This window comes from Fusarium keratoplasticum, chromosome 12 (assembly GCF_025433545.1).
Source record: "Fusarium keratoplasticum isolate Fu6.1 chromosome 12, whole genome shotgun sequence".
Taxonomy (NCBI): Eukaryota; Fungi; Ascomycota; class Sordariomycetes; order Hypocreales; family Nectriaceae; genus Fusarium; species Fusarium keratoplasticum.
In genome coordinates this window covers 1,228,678-1,244,013 of record NC_070540.1, presented here as the reverse complement: position 1 = coordinate 1,244,013, position 15,336 = coordinate 1,228,678, and the positions used below count along the sequence as shown (strand labels likewise).

The window sequence follows — 15,336 nt, the reverse complement described above, 5'->3', positions numbered from 1 at the left end:
GCAACTTGAAAATCCAAGACTGTCCCCCCCCCCCCCCCCCCCCCCCCAAAACAAGTTCCAACGTTTCAATCCCGATGCAAACAACACTACACAGACTTGACACACCCATTTTACTCAGAAATTACAATAAGCCATCGGCTGATGTGATTGTGTAACGGGGCAGAGCCTGCTCATAGTGGCTTGCTGTTATCTGTCAGCTAAGACAATGCCAGTCGGTAGCGTACGAGGAGGTGTGAGCCTTTTAGAATGTGCAATTCCACAGTCAGATGATTCTCAACGTTTCATCTGACATTTGCCAAGGGCTAGCAATGCTGCCAAAGGTCTGAAATCACAAATACAGCCCTGCTGTCGTGTGGATGGCAATGCCACTGGATAACTTGAATCAGTGCCTCTCCGCGGTGTGAAAATGCATGAGTAGGTGTTCCAGATTCAATCTAGAAAGAGTTCAGAAATCCACGACAATGGTTTCACTGAAATGTTGTCAAGGTCTCTATCCCTGAGGGCATTCAACTCCACCTCTGAACGAGCCTTGTCAGCGGAAGGCGTGAACAAGTAAGTTGAAGAAGCCAGGAAGACTGCACCTCTTTCGCGTACCAGAACAGCCGTGTTTCGAATGTACTTCATAGCCTCGGTGTCCAGAAGTGCATATCCTTCATCCTTCAAATTGAAGGAGGATGAAAATGGAACGGTTCCCTTCATGACGCATCGATAATGATACAGAAGGTACTTGGCCGACGCCCTCCACAAGCCAAGCATATGATTGGTAACAGGCGAGGCTTGGGCAAAAATGTTGACTCCCTATGGGGGGCCTCAGTGCATGATCAACGTATCAAGGCATATGAAACCCACATCGGTTGCGATGTTGGCGCCCCTCAGGTACTCGCATTGCGCCAAGTATACCTGTTCTATCGAAACGAGTAGTACAAAAATGGTTAGAAAAATCTCGTACCAGCGAGACTGCCTTTCTTTAGAAAAGATGACCTTTTTGAGAGCGCGTGACACAGCTTTCATCAGCTTCTGCATGTGATGGATGCAAAGCGTGTCTAGTTGAAAATCCAATACAGAGGGGACTGGGTATCTCCCCTGAATGGGCGATCTCTTATCCCTCAAGATTGGCACATTAAGTGTATCGCCCACCAGGATGGGAGTATCAAAGTTTAGATGGACGCAGGCAAGGATCTCGAGTGCTTTCTGGAGCATCGGGATCGGGTTCTAACCATGGTTAGACATGCATCAGGCCGCTTTTGGACAATTTCTCACAGAACCGAGAGAAGCAAGGCGGTTTGCTTCAGCGAGTCCTTGACGGTAAATCTCATCTTTCAAGGTAGCTAGCATCTCTCTTACCGCAAAGGGCCAGATTTTTTGCATGTATTCCTCAAGTCCTCGCTTTGTCCTTTGAGTTGCGATATTAATCTGGTGGTTGTTTTCAGCGATCTCTTCAGGCTGGTCTGGGAGGACTACTTACACATGCGACAGGGGGACATGCAACCACCATAACTTTGCCATCTGCGTCCTCGTAATGTTCAAACAAGACATCGTCATGTGTCGGGGAGAATTTCCGACACATGAGCTTCAGCTTCGGGAGTAAGTCCACGTCAACCCCTTCAACGAAGTGGGTGACGAAGGTGGTCCGGCTGGGGCTCTCGACAGACCATAGCAGCTTCGGGAACACCGAGTTTGTTTGGCCCACACGAGCGTTTCCGGTCCGGAAAGGAATGACGTCGGTGAGATCAACCCTTTGGCAGGGCTGCCTGAACAGCTTTACGCTTCCAGCAACCTGGACGCAACGGCCACAGGGCACATTGAGGTCGCACTGTAGAGAGGTCAGCGTCACCAGACCATCCATACAGGTCTTGGCGGGTGGATGGAACCTTTTCCTTGTAGATCCTGCATCTCAAACACGCCCCCATGTCTCGAACCTGTCTCGTCTGTGTGCGGCTCTCCGCATCGTCCTTATCACGCTTGCGCTTAGCTGGCTGGCGATCCTGTGTCCCCAAGTCTGGGAGCACCCCCAGCGGAGCCTGATTGAGAGACGGTGGTAAGCACACCGGGATTATCAAGGAGGATCCCCTGGTTGTAGAAGCAGGTGCAGAATGTGAGGCCTCTATGGCCTGATCTGAAGGCACAAATAGGAAGGAGTTGTTAGGCTCATTGGTGAGTGACTGTACTCCAGATTGGGCATCTGTGAGGCCAGTGTCTCGCAACCATGCCCAAGGTGATTCTCCAAGCTCCTGCTCACTGATGTCATAACTACCCATGACGGTGCGGGTGTCAGCCGAAAGAAGTGAATAGTCGGTGTGGGATTCGTTCTCTGATCTTGGCGCATCAAGGCTCTCCATTCCCCAAGTGCTTGATAGGAAGTTATGGGGGGCAGGGTGAGGCTCGAAACTCTCTAAGCCATGGCGGGTAAGAGTCCAAGGACTGGCTGAAGATGAGCCAGGCGTGAGGTTCAATGTGCTACTCGGGGTGCTACTTTTGCGGCTGATGCTTGAATCTGAGTGTGATTGGATGGTGATTGACGGGCGCGATTGTTCAGGGCGAAAGCGATGTGGCAACCCTGCCAAGTCGGGCGGCTCTTCGGCTTCTCTCTTGCGAGTTTGTGTATTTTCATGCTTGGCTAGAGCCTCATCATTCGGCTGCAATGCATTGACCAGCTCGAAGTCCAGGGCTGTGTTGGTGTTGGGTGATGCTGCTAAGGCAGGCTGGTGGTCGCTTTCACCCTGCATCAGGTGATCTGGCCAATTGAAGCCGAGGTCGTCAAAGCTGATGGTGCCCCATTCTTCCGGTGGGCGCCCAACTTCGAACGGCTCGAGCGGATGCCATGAGCCATTGTGACTCTCGTCCAATTGGGCTATTGGGGAGACGTCGTTGTCGTCTTTGACCATGGTGAATGCTGCTGGAATGGAGCTTGAGCAACATGCCCTGAGGATCGCATCGAGGCCTTTAACTAGAAATTATCCAGCGGGGACAATGCTCGGCGTAGCGTAGGTGATGTGAGAGCCTTACCCCGACCGGTGACTTGCAAACGGTTACACAACTGCCAAGTCCCGCCGGCGAAAGAACGTTGCAGTGTCGACAGGGCTTGGGCTGACCGGCGAGTTGAGAAATGTCGCAGCGGTACACCATCAACGCGTCATGAAATGACAAAGGAGTGTGTTTGTGGTGACACAAGTCAGAGCCTGCTTTTGGAACGTAAGACAGCCTGCTTTTAACCACCCACTCTCAACCGGCGAGTCTGAGCAGCCTGCATGTCGCATGGGCCAATCGCAGACGCTCCCTTCCACCTTCCCTTCAGCAGAGCCTCAAGTCAAGGCCTTCCGTGACAAATGATCTGGATAACACGCCCATTATTTGAATTTCACGAGAGCCTCATTTTTTCTTCAGATCAAATCTTTGTCAATTGAACCAACCATGGCTCCTTCTCCCGGTCCTTCTTCTCGTCCTCCTCCCCTCGGCCGTTTGCGCCTTGCCTCGCCGGCCGATATCCCGCGCATCGGCATCGTCGCTGCTTCTGGATTTCCCTATTCTCCCGTCTTTGACTGGGAGCGCCCAAATCATGCCGAGTTTCCTCAAGATACCCTCCTTTCGTATCGCCACGAGTTCTCGGCTGTCATCAAAAGTCCCGAGCACATCGTCCTTGTCGCCACCGACAAGTTTGATCCCAACGAAGGAAAAAAGACCAAGGCAATCATACCGCCCAATAATGGTTGGCCTACACCCAAACCTCATGATGAGGTGGTTGTCGGTGTGGCCTGTTGGAAACTCCCGCCTGGGTCAAACAGAAAAGGATCCTTTCAAAATGATGACGGTATGTATAGCCATACTTTCCATTCCTCCCCAGTGTCTAACTTATTCAATCAGCGCCTTATCCTGAACTCCTGGAAAACCCAATGAGAGACATGGACAAAGACCACTGCGACGCGCTTGACGAGCTCTGCGAGGCGGCAGAAGAACAGTGAGTCACAACCTGAGCCTATGTTCACAAATATCTCCATCAATGAATACCTATAAATCATCTTAGGTACTTCCAGGGTCTCGCTACAATGGAGATGGTCGTCGTACATCCCGCGTACTGGAGACGCGGTCATGGAGGCCGTCTAGTTCGGTGGGGCATCGATCTCGCCAAACTAGACAAGGTCTGCCAAGGGGTCATTGCCGCCGAGATGGGCAAATCGCTTTACCTTTCTCTAGGTTACGAGGAGCTCGAAGACTTGCACCTCGGCGGCGTTCATGTCTCGGCCATGCAATACCACGTCAAGTCGGGCTCTGCTGTGAAGCGACTCTTGTCAAGGGTGACACGACTGAGACAACACATTCCTATGCCAGTGCCAGCTGTAGCGCCACGACTTCGTCAGGTCTGCCAGAGGGTATGGCAATCGTAGTTATGCTGTGGTCATTCAACTGGCAGGTTCGTTGAGAAGGAGAAGGACAGCAGTGTATTGGACCACCAAGATAAAGGAAAAGCCTGGGATAGGTCAACCCTGTCATTGGCGACAGGGATGCGATAAGCGCCTCCGAGACGCATTCATCAGCTTCAACGTTGAAGAAGATTGAAGCAAGTGGAAAGGCAAAAAGGGGGGGATTCAGTCCTATATGAATGCAAGACAGGCCCCCTACGGGTATCAATAACCTAAGACACGAAAATTCTTCACAAAGCCAGCCATCTCAACTGGCTTGCTGCTATCTCGTTGATAACAGACCAACCCCAGCTCACGAGACTGTCGCCCCGTCCTTCCTATACAGGACTAGCCTCTAATTTGGTCTTATCGCCGCTTCTTCCGGTGGGGACTATATATTTCCCCGCCTTTTGTCTCTCCAAACTCAGTGACATAAGACATACATTGGCCAACACCCCAGCCACCTTCTCCCTCTGTTCTGCCTCAAAAGTGATGCCTCCACAGCGTCGTTCATGGGTCGGATGCTCTCGGTGCAAGCGTTTCAAGAAGAAGTGCAGTGAAGAAAGGCCTACCTGTCAGCGCTGCAAGAGCGCCGGCGTGGCTTGCGAGTATGGGGTTCACCTGAGATGGGGCGGGAGACCCTTCAATCGCTCTGCGTTTGGCAATTGTCTATCCCGGAATGAGTTGAGTGTTCAGAGACTAGGTGCTTTCTATCCAATCAACCTATACGAGCTGAGCTAACCCTGGTCTTAGATATCAACCGGGATAACTTCATCTACGTCTCTCCCTCCACACCTCAACCAAGCCAGGCTGCTGTCGCCGTCTCTACTCCTCCCCCTTCTTCCTCTCCCTCATCAAGTACCCTATCCAAGGAAACAGAAAACTATGACACCTCCTCCTCAACCTCTTCAGAAGTCTCTCTGTTAAGTCCAGCTAAAACCTATGACCTGGTTCCTCGGCGGCGACAATTATCTCTCCCACTTCCTGTCGGATACTTCAGCCACCTATCGCCCCTACACATGTCCGGTCTTCAATATTTCACAGAAAGAACCGTCAGAGCTCTCGCCCCTCATCCTCAAATATTCGATGAGCTATGCGAGTTGATTCTTCCCATGGCCGTCTTCAACGACGCTCTATTACAGGGCATCGTCGCCCTCGCCGCCGTACACAAACTGGCCAGCTGCAAGACAAGTGACGAGCAGACTGCACAATGTCTCATCATAGAAGGCTTCCAGGCCCTAAGTTCAAGATCTCTATGCCAGAGGCTCTCCGAATGCGACGATGACCGACAGCTCGTGCCACTGCTAGCTGCAGCAAGGACCTTGTTCGTCTGCGAGGTCTTTGCTGCCAATCCCAGCCGTGACCGATGGAGCATACACTTCCGGGGCGCTCGGGGGCTTATCTCTCGACTCCAAGACAAGGGCCTCTCACAAAATCCGACAGATGAGCTGCGCTTTTTGTTGCGCTGGTTCGACATGACCGAGTCACTAGTTTGCCACGCTGCCAGTGATCTGGTGTCTGAACAAACAACGATCCCTACCCCCTCGACGCAATCCTCTGATAGCGAGCCTGTGTACATTGACATGTACCTGGCGCGCACAAGAGATCTACTAGGCGTGTTCAAGGAGATTGCCCGGCTACAGCATCGCAGTAACAAGGCCACAGACGCAGAAGATGCCGAGGTTTCATGGCTTCTGAGCTATCTTCAGGGTATCATCGACCGAGACCGAGCCAATCCACCTCCAGTTCTTTCCATACGAGGTCGCGTCTTCTCACCGCATGAGGTGAACGAGTATCGGCTATCGAATCAGGTGTGGCAGCTAACGGCTTTACTCCTTATTCAACGGCGCCTTCGTCACTTACCCAGGTCTTCATCTACAATTCAAGACCTAGTCCGTCGGATCCTCGAGGGCGCTGAGCGGATGACACTTCGAGATGGCCTCACGCCCGTTACTCTTCTCACACCTCCGCTGTTTTTTGCGGGCTGTGACGCCCTCGGTCCTCATCGGGAGAGGGTGCAGCATCTATTACATGGTGTTTCCAAATGTCTTGGGTTGCTCAACACACAAAAGGCTCTCGACATCCTGGAGGATCACTGGGCGGTGGATGATGGCCATGACGACGAGCTGGCTGATATCTCATTGCCCAAGATTAGCGAGTTTCTACCATACTGAACAACTTGTACTACTATTGCTTATCATGTTCGGTCACGATTACGGCAGGGAGCTGGTATTTTACTTCTGGGTCAGTTGGAGTCTTTGTATTTAGCGCAGTCTTTTTAACGAATATACAAGTCCTCATCCCAGCGTCGATCGAGGCACTCTTCACAGAGCATGATCAACATTCCATTCCATGCACTGATTGCTATCACATAATACGAGGCGGCACATTACTGAAAGGTCTCACTAGAAACAGGGAAATTCTGCTGAAAGTGGTGCAAACTGGTCGATTTAGGCAACTATCGAAGTACATATACGACGCGACGCCTCAATCTTAATGGGCTGCAGGCACCTGTTGCGTCGCACAGTGAATGCCACCACCAATAATGGGAAGCGCGTTGATATATACTTGCACCACCTTGCGGTCCGGGAATAGCTTCTGAAACAGCTCCAGGGCCTCCGCATCCCTCTCATCATGGCCAAACTTTGGAATGATCAGACCCCCGTTGACGGGAAGGAAGTTGACGTACGAGGCGATGATGTCCCCATCAACCACGTTCTCGAGCTTCCCCAAGTCTGGCTCCACGCAGTCTATCAGCTCGATGGGTCTGTCCTTGGCGTCGGTAGCACCAGTGAGCTTCGCCTTGGCGTCATTGTATGCCTCGACGTATCGTCCGGGGTTTGTTGGTGAAGGTTTGCTGAGGACAACCTTGCCTGAGCCGACGAATCGAGCAAGGGCGTCGACGTGACAGTCCGTAGTATCCTTGTCGATTTCTCCGGAGAGCCAAAGGAACTTCTTGATACCAAGAACACGCGAAAGCTCAGCTTCGACATCTTCCCTGCTGCGGCCGGGGTTACGGTTCTCGTTGAGCACCGCACTCTCAGCCGCCATGAAAGTACCCTCCCCATCAATATCCATTCCACCGCCCTCAGCAACGAGCTTCACAGTCAGAGGCTCAGCACCCGTCATCTGCTGAGCCGCAATGGGCGCGATGGCCTCATCTCCGGATGGTCCGCGCTTGTCGCCCCAGTAGTTGAAGTTGAAGTTCACACCACGGACAGTCTTTCCGTCCCGCGACTTGACAAATATGGGACCAAAATCCCTAATCCACAGGTGACTCGTCTTGGGCTCGCTCACGACAGAGACAGCTTTGCCAGCCAGAGCGTTGGCTTCCTCGAGGGTATCAGGGCTGGCAAAGAGCGTGACAGGTTCAAACTCGGCGATGGCGTTGGCGATGGACACGACTTCCTTCTGGGCCGCCAGTAGTAGGTCTCCGCCGGTGACACAGGTATTGTTGGGATAAGCCATCAGTGTGCATTTGTGAAGTGTAGTCTCGGCTGGCTGATACCAGTCATCGGTGTAGGACGTCATGGTTGTATAGGCTGTGGGGATTGTATCTCAACAAGCAGGGATGGGGTTCAAGGTATGAATTCTCTTTAATATGCTGAGGGGTTTCTAGATGCTCCAAGCTGAGAATACTCCCTCTTTTGTAGTTCTTTGTTGGCAGATAGGGACAATAAGAGCGTCAACCCAAAGTTCCCAAATAGGAAGGTTGGGGCGACTTCAACATCAACCCCGCCCAGATCAGGCCTTTCACGATGACATGGACGCCACACGGTGTAAAGAGAGCGCCTTATGGTGGGGAGCTAGTGAAGGACAAGTCAAAGGGCGTTGTTCTTGGTTGGTTGTTACTTTGTTGTGTTGGGTGAAACAGGCGATCGAGAGCATCTGAGCAGTTCGCCAGGCCAGATAGCCAATAACCCGAGAGAGAATAGAGTACTGCTTAATGGATTCCGTTTCGTCAGCAGGCCAAGCATTCACGTGCCATGAAGGTTAGGCTGGAAAGCCAGCTACTAGGAACTGCGTAAAGACCTCCACCTGAGAGGCACTCTTTCTTGCCATCTTAGCAGCAAGCCATGGATGACACTGGTACGTTTTCATGGAGTTTTCAGGCTTCAGCACCCAGGGTCTGCTTGAATATCCTTCTTAATAAACGCTTGTTGTGATTCCACCAATGGGCACCCTCAGCCAGCTACATATCTCAGCCAGTTACAGATGACCAACTCCGTGACTCGGGTACACCGTCAATAATAGCCAGCCACCTCCGTTGTTAAAGAGACAAAAGAACTTGATGCTTGTCTAATCCATACAACTCCAATACAAAGAAAAATGCAGAGAATTGCTGTTGATGCCGTGCACTCGCGTCGCTTGCATCACCCCGTCAAACCCCGGAACTCCAACTGTAACAACGCAAAACTCTCCTCACTTCCTCATAGCAAAGATGCTCAAGAATATGCTCCACCCAAATCCCACACACACGGCTACCAGCACTCTCGATCGTACCGGAACCCAGAGGAAGTTGCAGACGGCCACCAGTGGCCAGATATGCCAGCCCGCCTTGACAAGAGGCCATAACCTATCGCGGATGACGAGAAAAACCAGATTGGGGTGCGGTACGCGGGCGATGTTTGTACAGATGAGAAAGACGGAGCCGCTGATGGCGAGGCCAATGGTCTGGTCGAGTACCAGCTTGGCCAGGATATTGCGCCATATTATGTCAGGGCTGAGGTTAAGACATGACCGCTTCTTTTCATGGACCACGGTATCGTCGTCCTTCTTCTCTTCCAGCTGCTTCACGTCGCCTTGGATGCTAGGCAGCACCTCGCCGCTGGGCTGGGAGCTGCCAGTGGGGAACCAGTCCTCGAGGACGAACTGAATGATGTTGCCGATCTGAGAGCCGATGAAGCCATAGATGGCAAACTCAAGGACCTGCTGCCAGTCAAAGGTGGACTGGCCAGGGGTACTGTAGTGCTTGATGAGCTGGACGACCAAGTTGGCCGAGACCTTTATGGCGGTGGCCTGGAGGGCGAGGCGCAGGTTGAGGGCGCGACGCATGGTGACGAGATGTAGATTATGCAGCCATGGAGAGATACAAGGCCACGGAGATGGGGGCCTGAGAGCGTGTGGAGGCCAATCGACGGATCGTGGTGAGTGAGGCTGATGTGTTGTGATTGATTGTGAGTGAGGTCGAGACTGGCTGTGCAGGGGCGCTCCTGGACGAATGAGAACAGCTGTCCCTTTTACGGGCCTGTCATGCTGAAAGTGGGCCTTTTATTTCCCCATTGGGTAACGCCCGATCCCATGGTTCTTCGCTTGGAGCAGGTCCGGCGCGTCAATTGATTAACCGCGAGGCGTTGTAACAGGAGAAGCTTGGCAGAGGAAGAAGAATGCATAATATTCACGTGTTTGACGCGTTTTGTGTGTGGTTGAAGGGTGCCGGGGCTCATTTGGGAGAATGCCACGTGAGAGAGGTGGCCGGCCCTAAAAAATGATGCGTCACCGCAGCCACATGAAGACCGAGACAAAGGAGGACAATGAGCTGCACAAACGTATTTGAGGCATAAAAGGGAGAGACAAATATCATTGCTTAACAATTCAGTTCTTCTCGATATAGGAAGTCATTTAGAATGACTCTAGGGCTCGGGCTACACAATAGCTTTGATGTGCAAAAGAACATCTGGCAGTGTAGGGTAGCTCACCTGCCACAAACGCCAAAAAAAAAATGTGGATAACAGTGGAATTAAACCACCAAATTTGGACGAACAGGGAATCGAACCCTGGACCACTCCCACACTAGACAAGTTCTTCTGAAGAAACATGCTAAGGGAGTATTATACCACTAAACCATTCGCCCGAATGGATGATGATCGGCTTCCCAAATGGAAGTTAGGAGGGACACAGAGCACACCGACCATGATTCATGCGCAAGGATATCATTCAGCTAAACCGTAACAGACGGAACAAGATATAGACGAATATTAATGGCCGTTGCTTCATGATAAAACTCCAGCAGACAAGTAACAAGCAAAGACAACGTGCTAAAAAGCACCACCAACCGTCCTCAGCCAGATAATACATCAGCAGTCCTTGACCCTTCCTCCTCAATCCCAAAACCTGACCAACTCATCATCCCAAGACTCATCAAAAAGCTTTGGAGAGGAGGACTCAGTCCCTCTTCCACTCCTTTAGTTGAAGAGGGTGGTTCTGCTCTGTTGAGTTGAGTAGATTGGCGACCGGGTCGAAACCAAAGAGGGCTAGGCGGTCGGTAATCCCGGGGTTTGTCTTTGCCCCGTTCCCCTCCATATCATTGAAGTACGTCAAGTGGCTGAAGCAATAATTGTCGGGGAACATCAGGCCGGCGGGGCCAGAGTTGGCTGAGGGGAGATCAGGCAGCCAAGAGCCAGCACAATGGGCAAACATTGCACCATACAAGCTCTTGACGTATTCCAATCTCCCAAGGATGGAGGCGGTTGATTGCCTTCTTGAGAATCTCCTCGCACTGGTGTGATGCCTGCTCAAGATTTTGGAGACGGGAGCGGAGAACTTGGCACATGATCTCGTACTTCAAGAATGCCGCAGCAAGTCTCTCTCTTTCAAGTAGGGAGAGTCTCCAGAAAAGGGTCCTGTCGTGGTTGCCGAATGCCGTCTCTCCAAGAACTCTGTTCTTGAAGCAGGGCCGAGAATGGCTGGGAGAAAGACTTTGGAGAAAACTGTAGGGACTTGTTGGGGAGAGAGAAGTAGCCTTTGCGATATTTTCTTCGATAGAAACCGAGAGACGATCTAGCAGGGCTTGCAACTTGGGATTGTCAAGTCCTTGGCCATCTTCAGAGTATTGGTGTGTTAGCTCCGACGATGCCCAAAACTGAACGTGTGAATTGATCAGGTTTGTGACATCGCCAGTAGGGAAATATAGAACTCCTAGAAGGTTTTTAAAAAGGTCAAATGACTTATTGCTTAGCATAGAAAGCTTGAGACGCTTTTCTGGGTGTTCCTGTGAGGCGGTGGGAGGCTCATAACAAGGCCGCTTCAGGCTTTGTCGGCTGTCGATAGAAGTGCTCATCCTGGCGAAATCCCTCAGGCGAATTGTGTTGATGTGAAAAGAAGACGTATTCCGGTGAGTTCAAAATCGTAGGTCAAAGCTCGAAGGAGAGGAAGGCTCAAATCTGTCTCCCAAGCCGCCTCGCCAGCAGGAGGTTTGCAGTCATTCTCATCAACCTACCTGTGCCTCGGTTCTGGGGCTCAATACGTTTGATGGGTGGGCTAGTTTGTTTCATACAAATGATTCTTACGTACTTGAAATAAGATCTTTCATCTGCCTACGCGCTTTAGAATTTATGTGGGTGGCTGTGCAAGGTGTCGTGTATCATCATCATCAGCCTCTTCAGGCACCGATTGTGTTGAGGAATGGTGGCTAAAGGCTCCAAGGCCTGGAACACCTTCACGGTCCTGAACTATGCGGTAATCTAATATCATGTCAGGCACAAGCGGCGAGAAATCGAAACTCTATCTGCTTTACTCATGCCTAAACCGGCGTCTTCGTCATACTAGCCCAGACATATATCAATTACTTTTCCCATCATCTTTTTTTCAAGTATCCTTACCTCAAACACACCTTTCATCATCAAGACCAATACTATTCACTTCAATTACTTACAATGAAGTCACTTATTCTTGTCCTCCTCGCCGCTGCTTGGGTGTCTGCCCAAGGCCCACCCTCCACGGAATGCAAGAGCAAGGAAGCTGTCGCCAGTTGTCTCGAGAACATTGATGTATGTATCACACACACGTGATTACCCTGTGACTCATAGCTCATGCTGCTCTAGCCTGAAAAGTGTAACGACGACATCCCCTGCCTCTGCGCGGCATATACAGAGGCCAACAAGTAGGTTTAGCATCTCCAAGCGAGTTCAGTAATAACCTTGGTGTTTTTTCTCAGTTGCTTCAGAAGTTGCCCCGACGACGTTGAGGCCAAGACGTACGCCGAAACCGCAGAAGGCTTTTGCAACTGGGGAGCTGATACCGATGATACACCTGAGTGAGGGGAGAGTTGAACTCTTGGTCGCTTTCTCGTAGTGCTGGAGATCCGATTACGCAGGCTATCCGAGCTCCAAGGACTGAGGTGAATAGGCTGTTGTTGATAGTACCTCTTATAGACTCATCATTTCAAGCCCTCTTCTCTGTTGCTGTCCCATGTCAAGGCCAAATTATCTAACTCAGAGATTCAAGTTGGCTGCAAAGTACCTGACAGGACTGCATCCTCGTTCAGTGGCATGCCGTGGCCAGGATCGTGAGTCTGCGTGTAGGTACTCCGTGAGCATAACGTGAGACTCCGTGGCCGGTCTTGTCCTCATCGCCAATGGCGACAATGTCCGTGGGAAACTGAGGAGCCTGAAAGCTGGTGTTATCAATGGAATGAGCTAGTGTTGAGAGAGGGCATTCTTATAAGCATGATGCATGGGAGTAGACTTTGGTCTTGAGGAAGACTTTTGGTTAAAGTAGAGTGGTAAGAAGGTTGCGAGTTGGTAATATGAAAGAGGAGAGAAGTGTCTGTGATGATTGTTGAGGTGGCGAGGGACTCTGATTCTCAGTCGAGGAAAACGCTCAACTTTATACTTGTTCCGTCAGAAAGAATCGTTTCAAAGCTCATGGCAGCTGCCCTCTTCGTGACTGTGTGTTTGCAAGGTTTCGAAGACTACTCCTGCATGTGAGGTCGATGTCCTCCTCAACTCTTTGCCACGGATATAGCAGTCAGAGAGACGGGCACGCCATTCAAGGAAGGCCACAGCCAGTGAAGGGTGAAGTCAACGTGCTTCAGGAAAGACATGAGACATGACTCTGATTTTGATGGTCCAGACCTTGGAAAGTCAGGGTTTCGCATGAGGTTCTCTGCATGCTTGAAACCACACGTCCAGCCAGCCACCACTCAAGCCATTACCACATATATGCAGAGAAAACTTGAAAATTCTGATATGAAGGGTGAGTATACTACTTGAAAAGAGAGCATCCTCTTCAACAGGTCTAATCCCCATCGAACCTTTAGGGTAATGTGGTTTACGCCCCCAAGTGAGGCCGAAACCATCACTGACCCTTCCTATCCTGAGACGCGGTGGCTGGCTCTTCATGTCCGGCACAGCGGATAGTCGAAGAGACGGGCCGGTTTCCGCATCCCTTGGGGTGAAGAGAAGGCATGGATAGTTTGACTTTATCCCGATCTCCTCCCGCGAGAACGTGCGCTTCCCCTTCCGTGGTTGGAGGTCGATTTAGGTTGAAGAGCACCCACCTAATAACCATGGCAAGCACCGTGATTTGAACGTAATTAAGGGCAGTCATAAGGGACTCGCGATCCCTCAAAATATCTAAAAGGGCTTAGTAGTGGGCGGGAGATACAAACCCACATCAGATACAATTCCACATTCATCTTTTGAACACCGGATGTTTCCCTCCGTCGGCACCGGCCTTATTACTAGCCTTAATCTCTCTCCCATATTCACCGTCTTGAGGCTATGGAACGGACCAAGGGATGTTTTTTTAATTACAGCAATAGGTGAAAAGGGTGAGCGGCTGGAGTCGGCCCGAGTGTTCAGGAATGTGAAATATCTACGGCAGACGGCACGCGCATTAGCTCCCTAGGCCGTGTTGAGTGTGTTTCTTTATTTGGAAGCGGTGAAGAACCCGCTCAACCTTATCTGTTCATAATTAGATATCTCCTTGATGGTATAGATATTAGGGAAATGAAATATATCTCCTTCTGTCCTGATGTACTCCAGACGCAGAAAATGAGGCCATATTTATCTACTTAACTAGTGACCATGAAAGACATCTGTCTAGCATCTTGTCCAGGGGATATTTCCTCCGAATGCGTCAAGGCCGTTTTTCTCTAGTAGGAAATCTAACTTACCGCTTCTCATTCGGGGTCTAAGGGTCTAAGGGTCCTATCCTAACTGAAACCTTGTCGCAAAAGGGTTGAGAGTGGGACTATGCTTTGTCGGCACTGGACTCGGTCCGACTTGAGATGCGGTCTAGTTGGATAGGAATGCCAAGCCGTGTAGAGATGGATAGGATAGATGGTTTCTGTGCCTCTATTATGTAGTAGTCTGCGAACGAAAGGGCCAAGATCGTTGTATAAATATCGACCTTCTCACCTCCCAAGTCTATCTTTCTTCATCAGCATCAGCACAGCAATCATCTCAACAATCATTCACCTTCACAACCCTTCAATACTTTCAAACAACCACCCCAAACCATCAAGATGAAGGTCACCGCCGCTATCACCATCCTGGCCGTTGCTGCCAACACTGTCATGGCTGTCCCCGTTGTAAGCTACCTCTGCAGCCTAGAACCCATCAACAACACTGACAACCTCACAGGCCCCTCGTGAAGAGGCCGGCCTCTTTGATGCCGTCAATACCGGCGTTAATGCCGCTTTTGATTTATTCGGGAACGGTGTCAACGCCGCCGCCGGCCTCGTTGGCCTGGCCTTTGACGGCGCGACCTGCACCTTCACCAGCTTGTTTAGTGTTCGACGACCTAAGTGCGGGGGACGCGCCGTCCTTGGCAACAACGGTGGAATCATTACTACCAAGGGCGACACCAAGGGCAACACCAACACCAACATCAGCCACGAGAGCAACAACGACAGCTTCAGCTTCACCTACTCCACCGAGGAGGACGGTCGTCTCAAGGTCACCATCACCCCCGATGCCAAGGGCAAGTCCCAGTGCGTCACCATTGTCAAGAAGGAGGGTGAGATCAAGGATATCATTGCCCGCGAGGCCAAGAAGTGCCTGTAGGCGCTTACCAATTGGGCTCAGTTGCTGAGCACGACATAATCTGCCGATCATGGTAGGCTCTCTGGGCTCAACCATTGTAGGCCAAGAGTTGGGGGGCAAAAGGAGGTGCATTAGATAGTCAGTATTTCTTACAATAAAACCATTCAGAG

At 51.1% G+C, this 15,336-nt stretch overlaps 6 protein-coding genes across 6 annotated transcripts; 3 read left to right on the top strand and 3 right to left on the bottom strand.

The window, feature by feature from the left end:
- Positions 1–429: 429 nt before the first annotated feature.
- NCS57_01401900 (uncharacterized protein) lies at positions 430–2,885 on the bottom strand (the record flags this gene model as incomplete). The annotated part of the gene is made up of 6 exons (XM_053063636.1): positions 430–518; positions 582–798; positions 850–1,212; positions 1,261–1,413; positions 1,466–1,813; positions 1,872–2,885. 6 exons carry the CDS (start codon positions 2,883–2,885, stop codon positions 430–432), a joined length of 2,184 nt encoding a protein of 727 aa, XP_052906969.1.
- A 526-nt stretch (positions 2,886–3,411) lies between these two features.
- Positions 3,412–6,571, top strand: NCS57_01401800 (Zn(2)-C6 fungal-type domain-containing protein; the record flags this gene model as incomplete). Its single annotated transcript, XM_053063635.1, has 5 exons — positions 3,412–3,808; positions 3,862–3,955; positions 4,022–4,367; positions 4,902–5,100; positions 5,151–6,571. The coding sequence occupies 5 exons, from the start codon at positions 3,412–3,414 to the stop codon at positions 6,569–6,571; spliced, it is 2,457 nt and encodes an 818-aa protein (XP_052906968.1).
- Positions 6,572–6,890: 319 nt separating this feature from the next.
- Positions 6,891–7,928, bottom strand: NCS57_01401700 (uncharacterized protein; the record flags this gene model as incomplete). The annotated part of the gene is made up of 1 exon (XM_053063634.1): positions 6,891–7,928. The coding sequence occupies one exon, from the start codon at positions 7,926–7,928 to the stop codon at positions 6,891–6,893; it is 1,038 nt and encodes a 345-aa protein (XP_052906967.1).
- Positions 7,929–8,819: 891 nt separating this feature from the next.
- Positions 8,820–9,452, bottom strand: NCS57_01401600 (uncharacterized protein; the record flags this gene model as incomplete). The annotated part of the gene is made up of 1 exon (XM_053063633.1): positions 8,820–9,452. One exon carries the CDS (start codon positions 9,450–9,452, stop codon positions 8,820–8,822), a length of 633 nt encoding a protein of 210 aa, XP_052906966.1.
- A 2,546-nt stretch (positions 9,453–11,998) lies between these two features.
- NCS57_01401500 (uncharacterized protein) lies at positions 11,999–12,436 on the top strand (the record flags this gene model as incomplete). Its single annotated transcript, XM_053063632.1, has 3 exons — positions 11,999–12,166; positions 12,221–12,279; positions 12,334–12,436. Exons 1-3 carry the CDS (start codon positions 12,053–12,055, stop codon positions 12,434–12,436), a joined length of 276 nt encoding a protein of 91 aa, XP_052906965.1. The 5' UTR covers positions 11,999–12,052.
- Positions 12,437–14,646: 2,210 nt separating this feature from the next.
- On the top strand, positions 14,647–15,187 carry NCS57_01401400 (uncharacterized protein; the record flags this gene model as incomplete). Its single annotated transcript, XM_053063631.1, has 2 exons — positions 14,647–14,712; positions 14,765–15,187. The coding sequence occupies 2 exons, from the start codon at positions 14,647–14,649 to the stop codon at positions 15,185–15,187; spliced, it is 489 nt and encodes a 162-aa protein (XP_052906964.1).
- Positions 15,188–15,336: the final 149 nt, after the last annotated feature.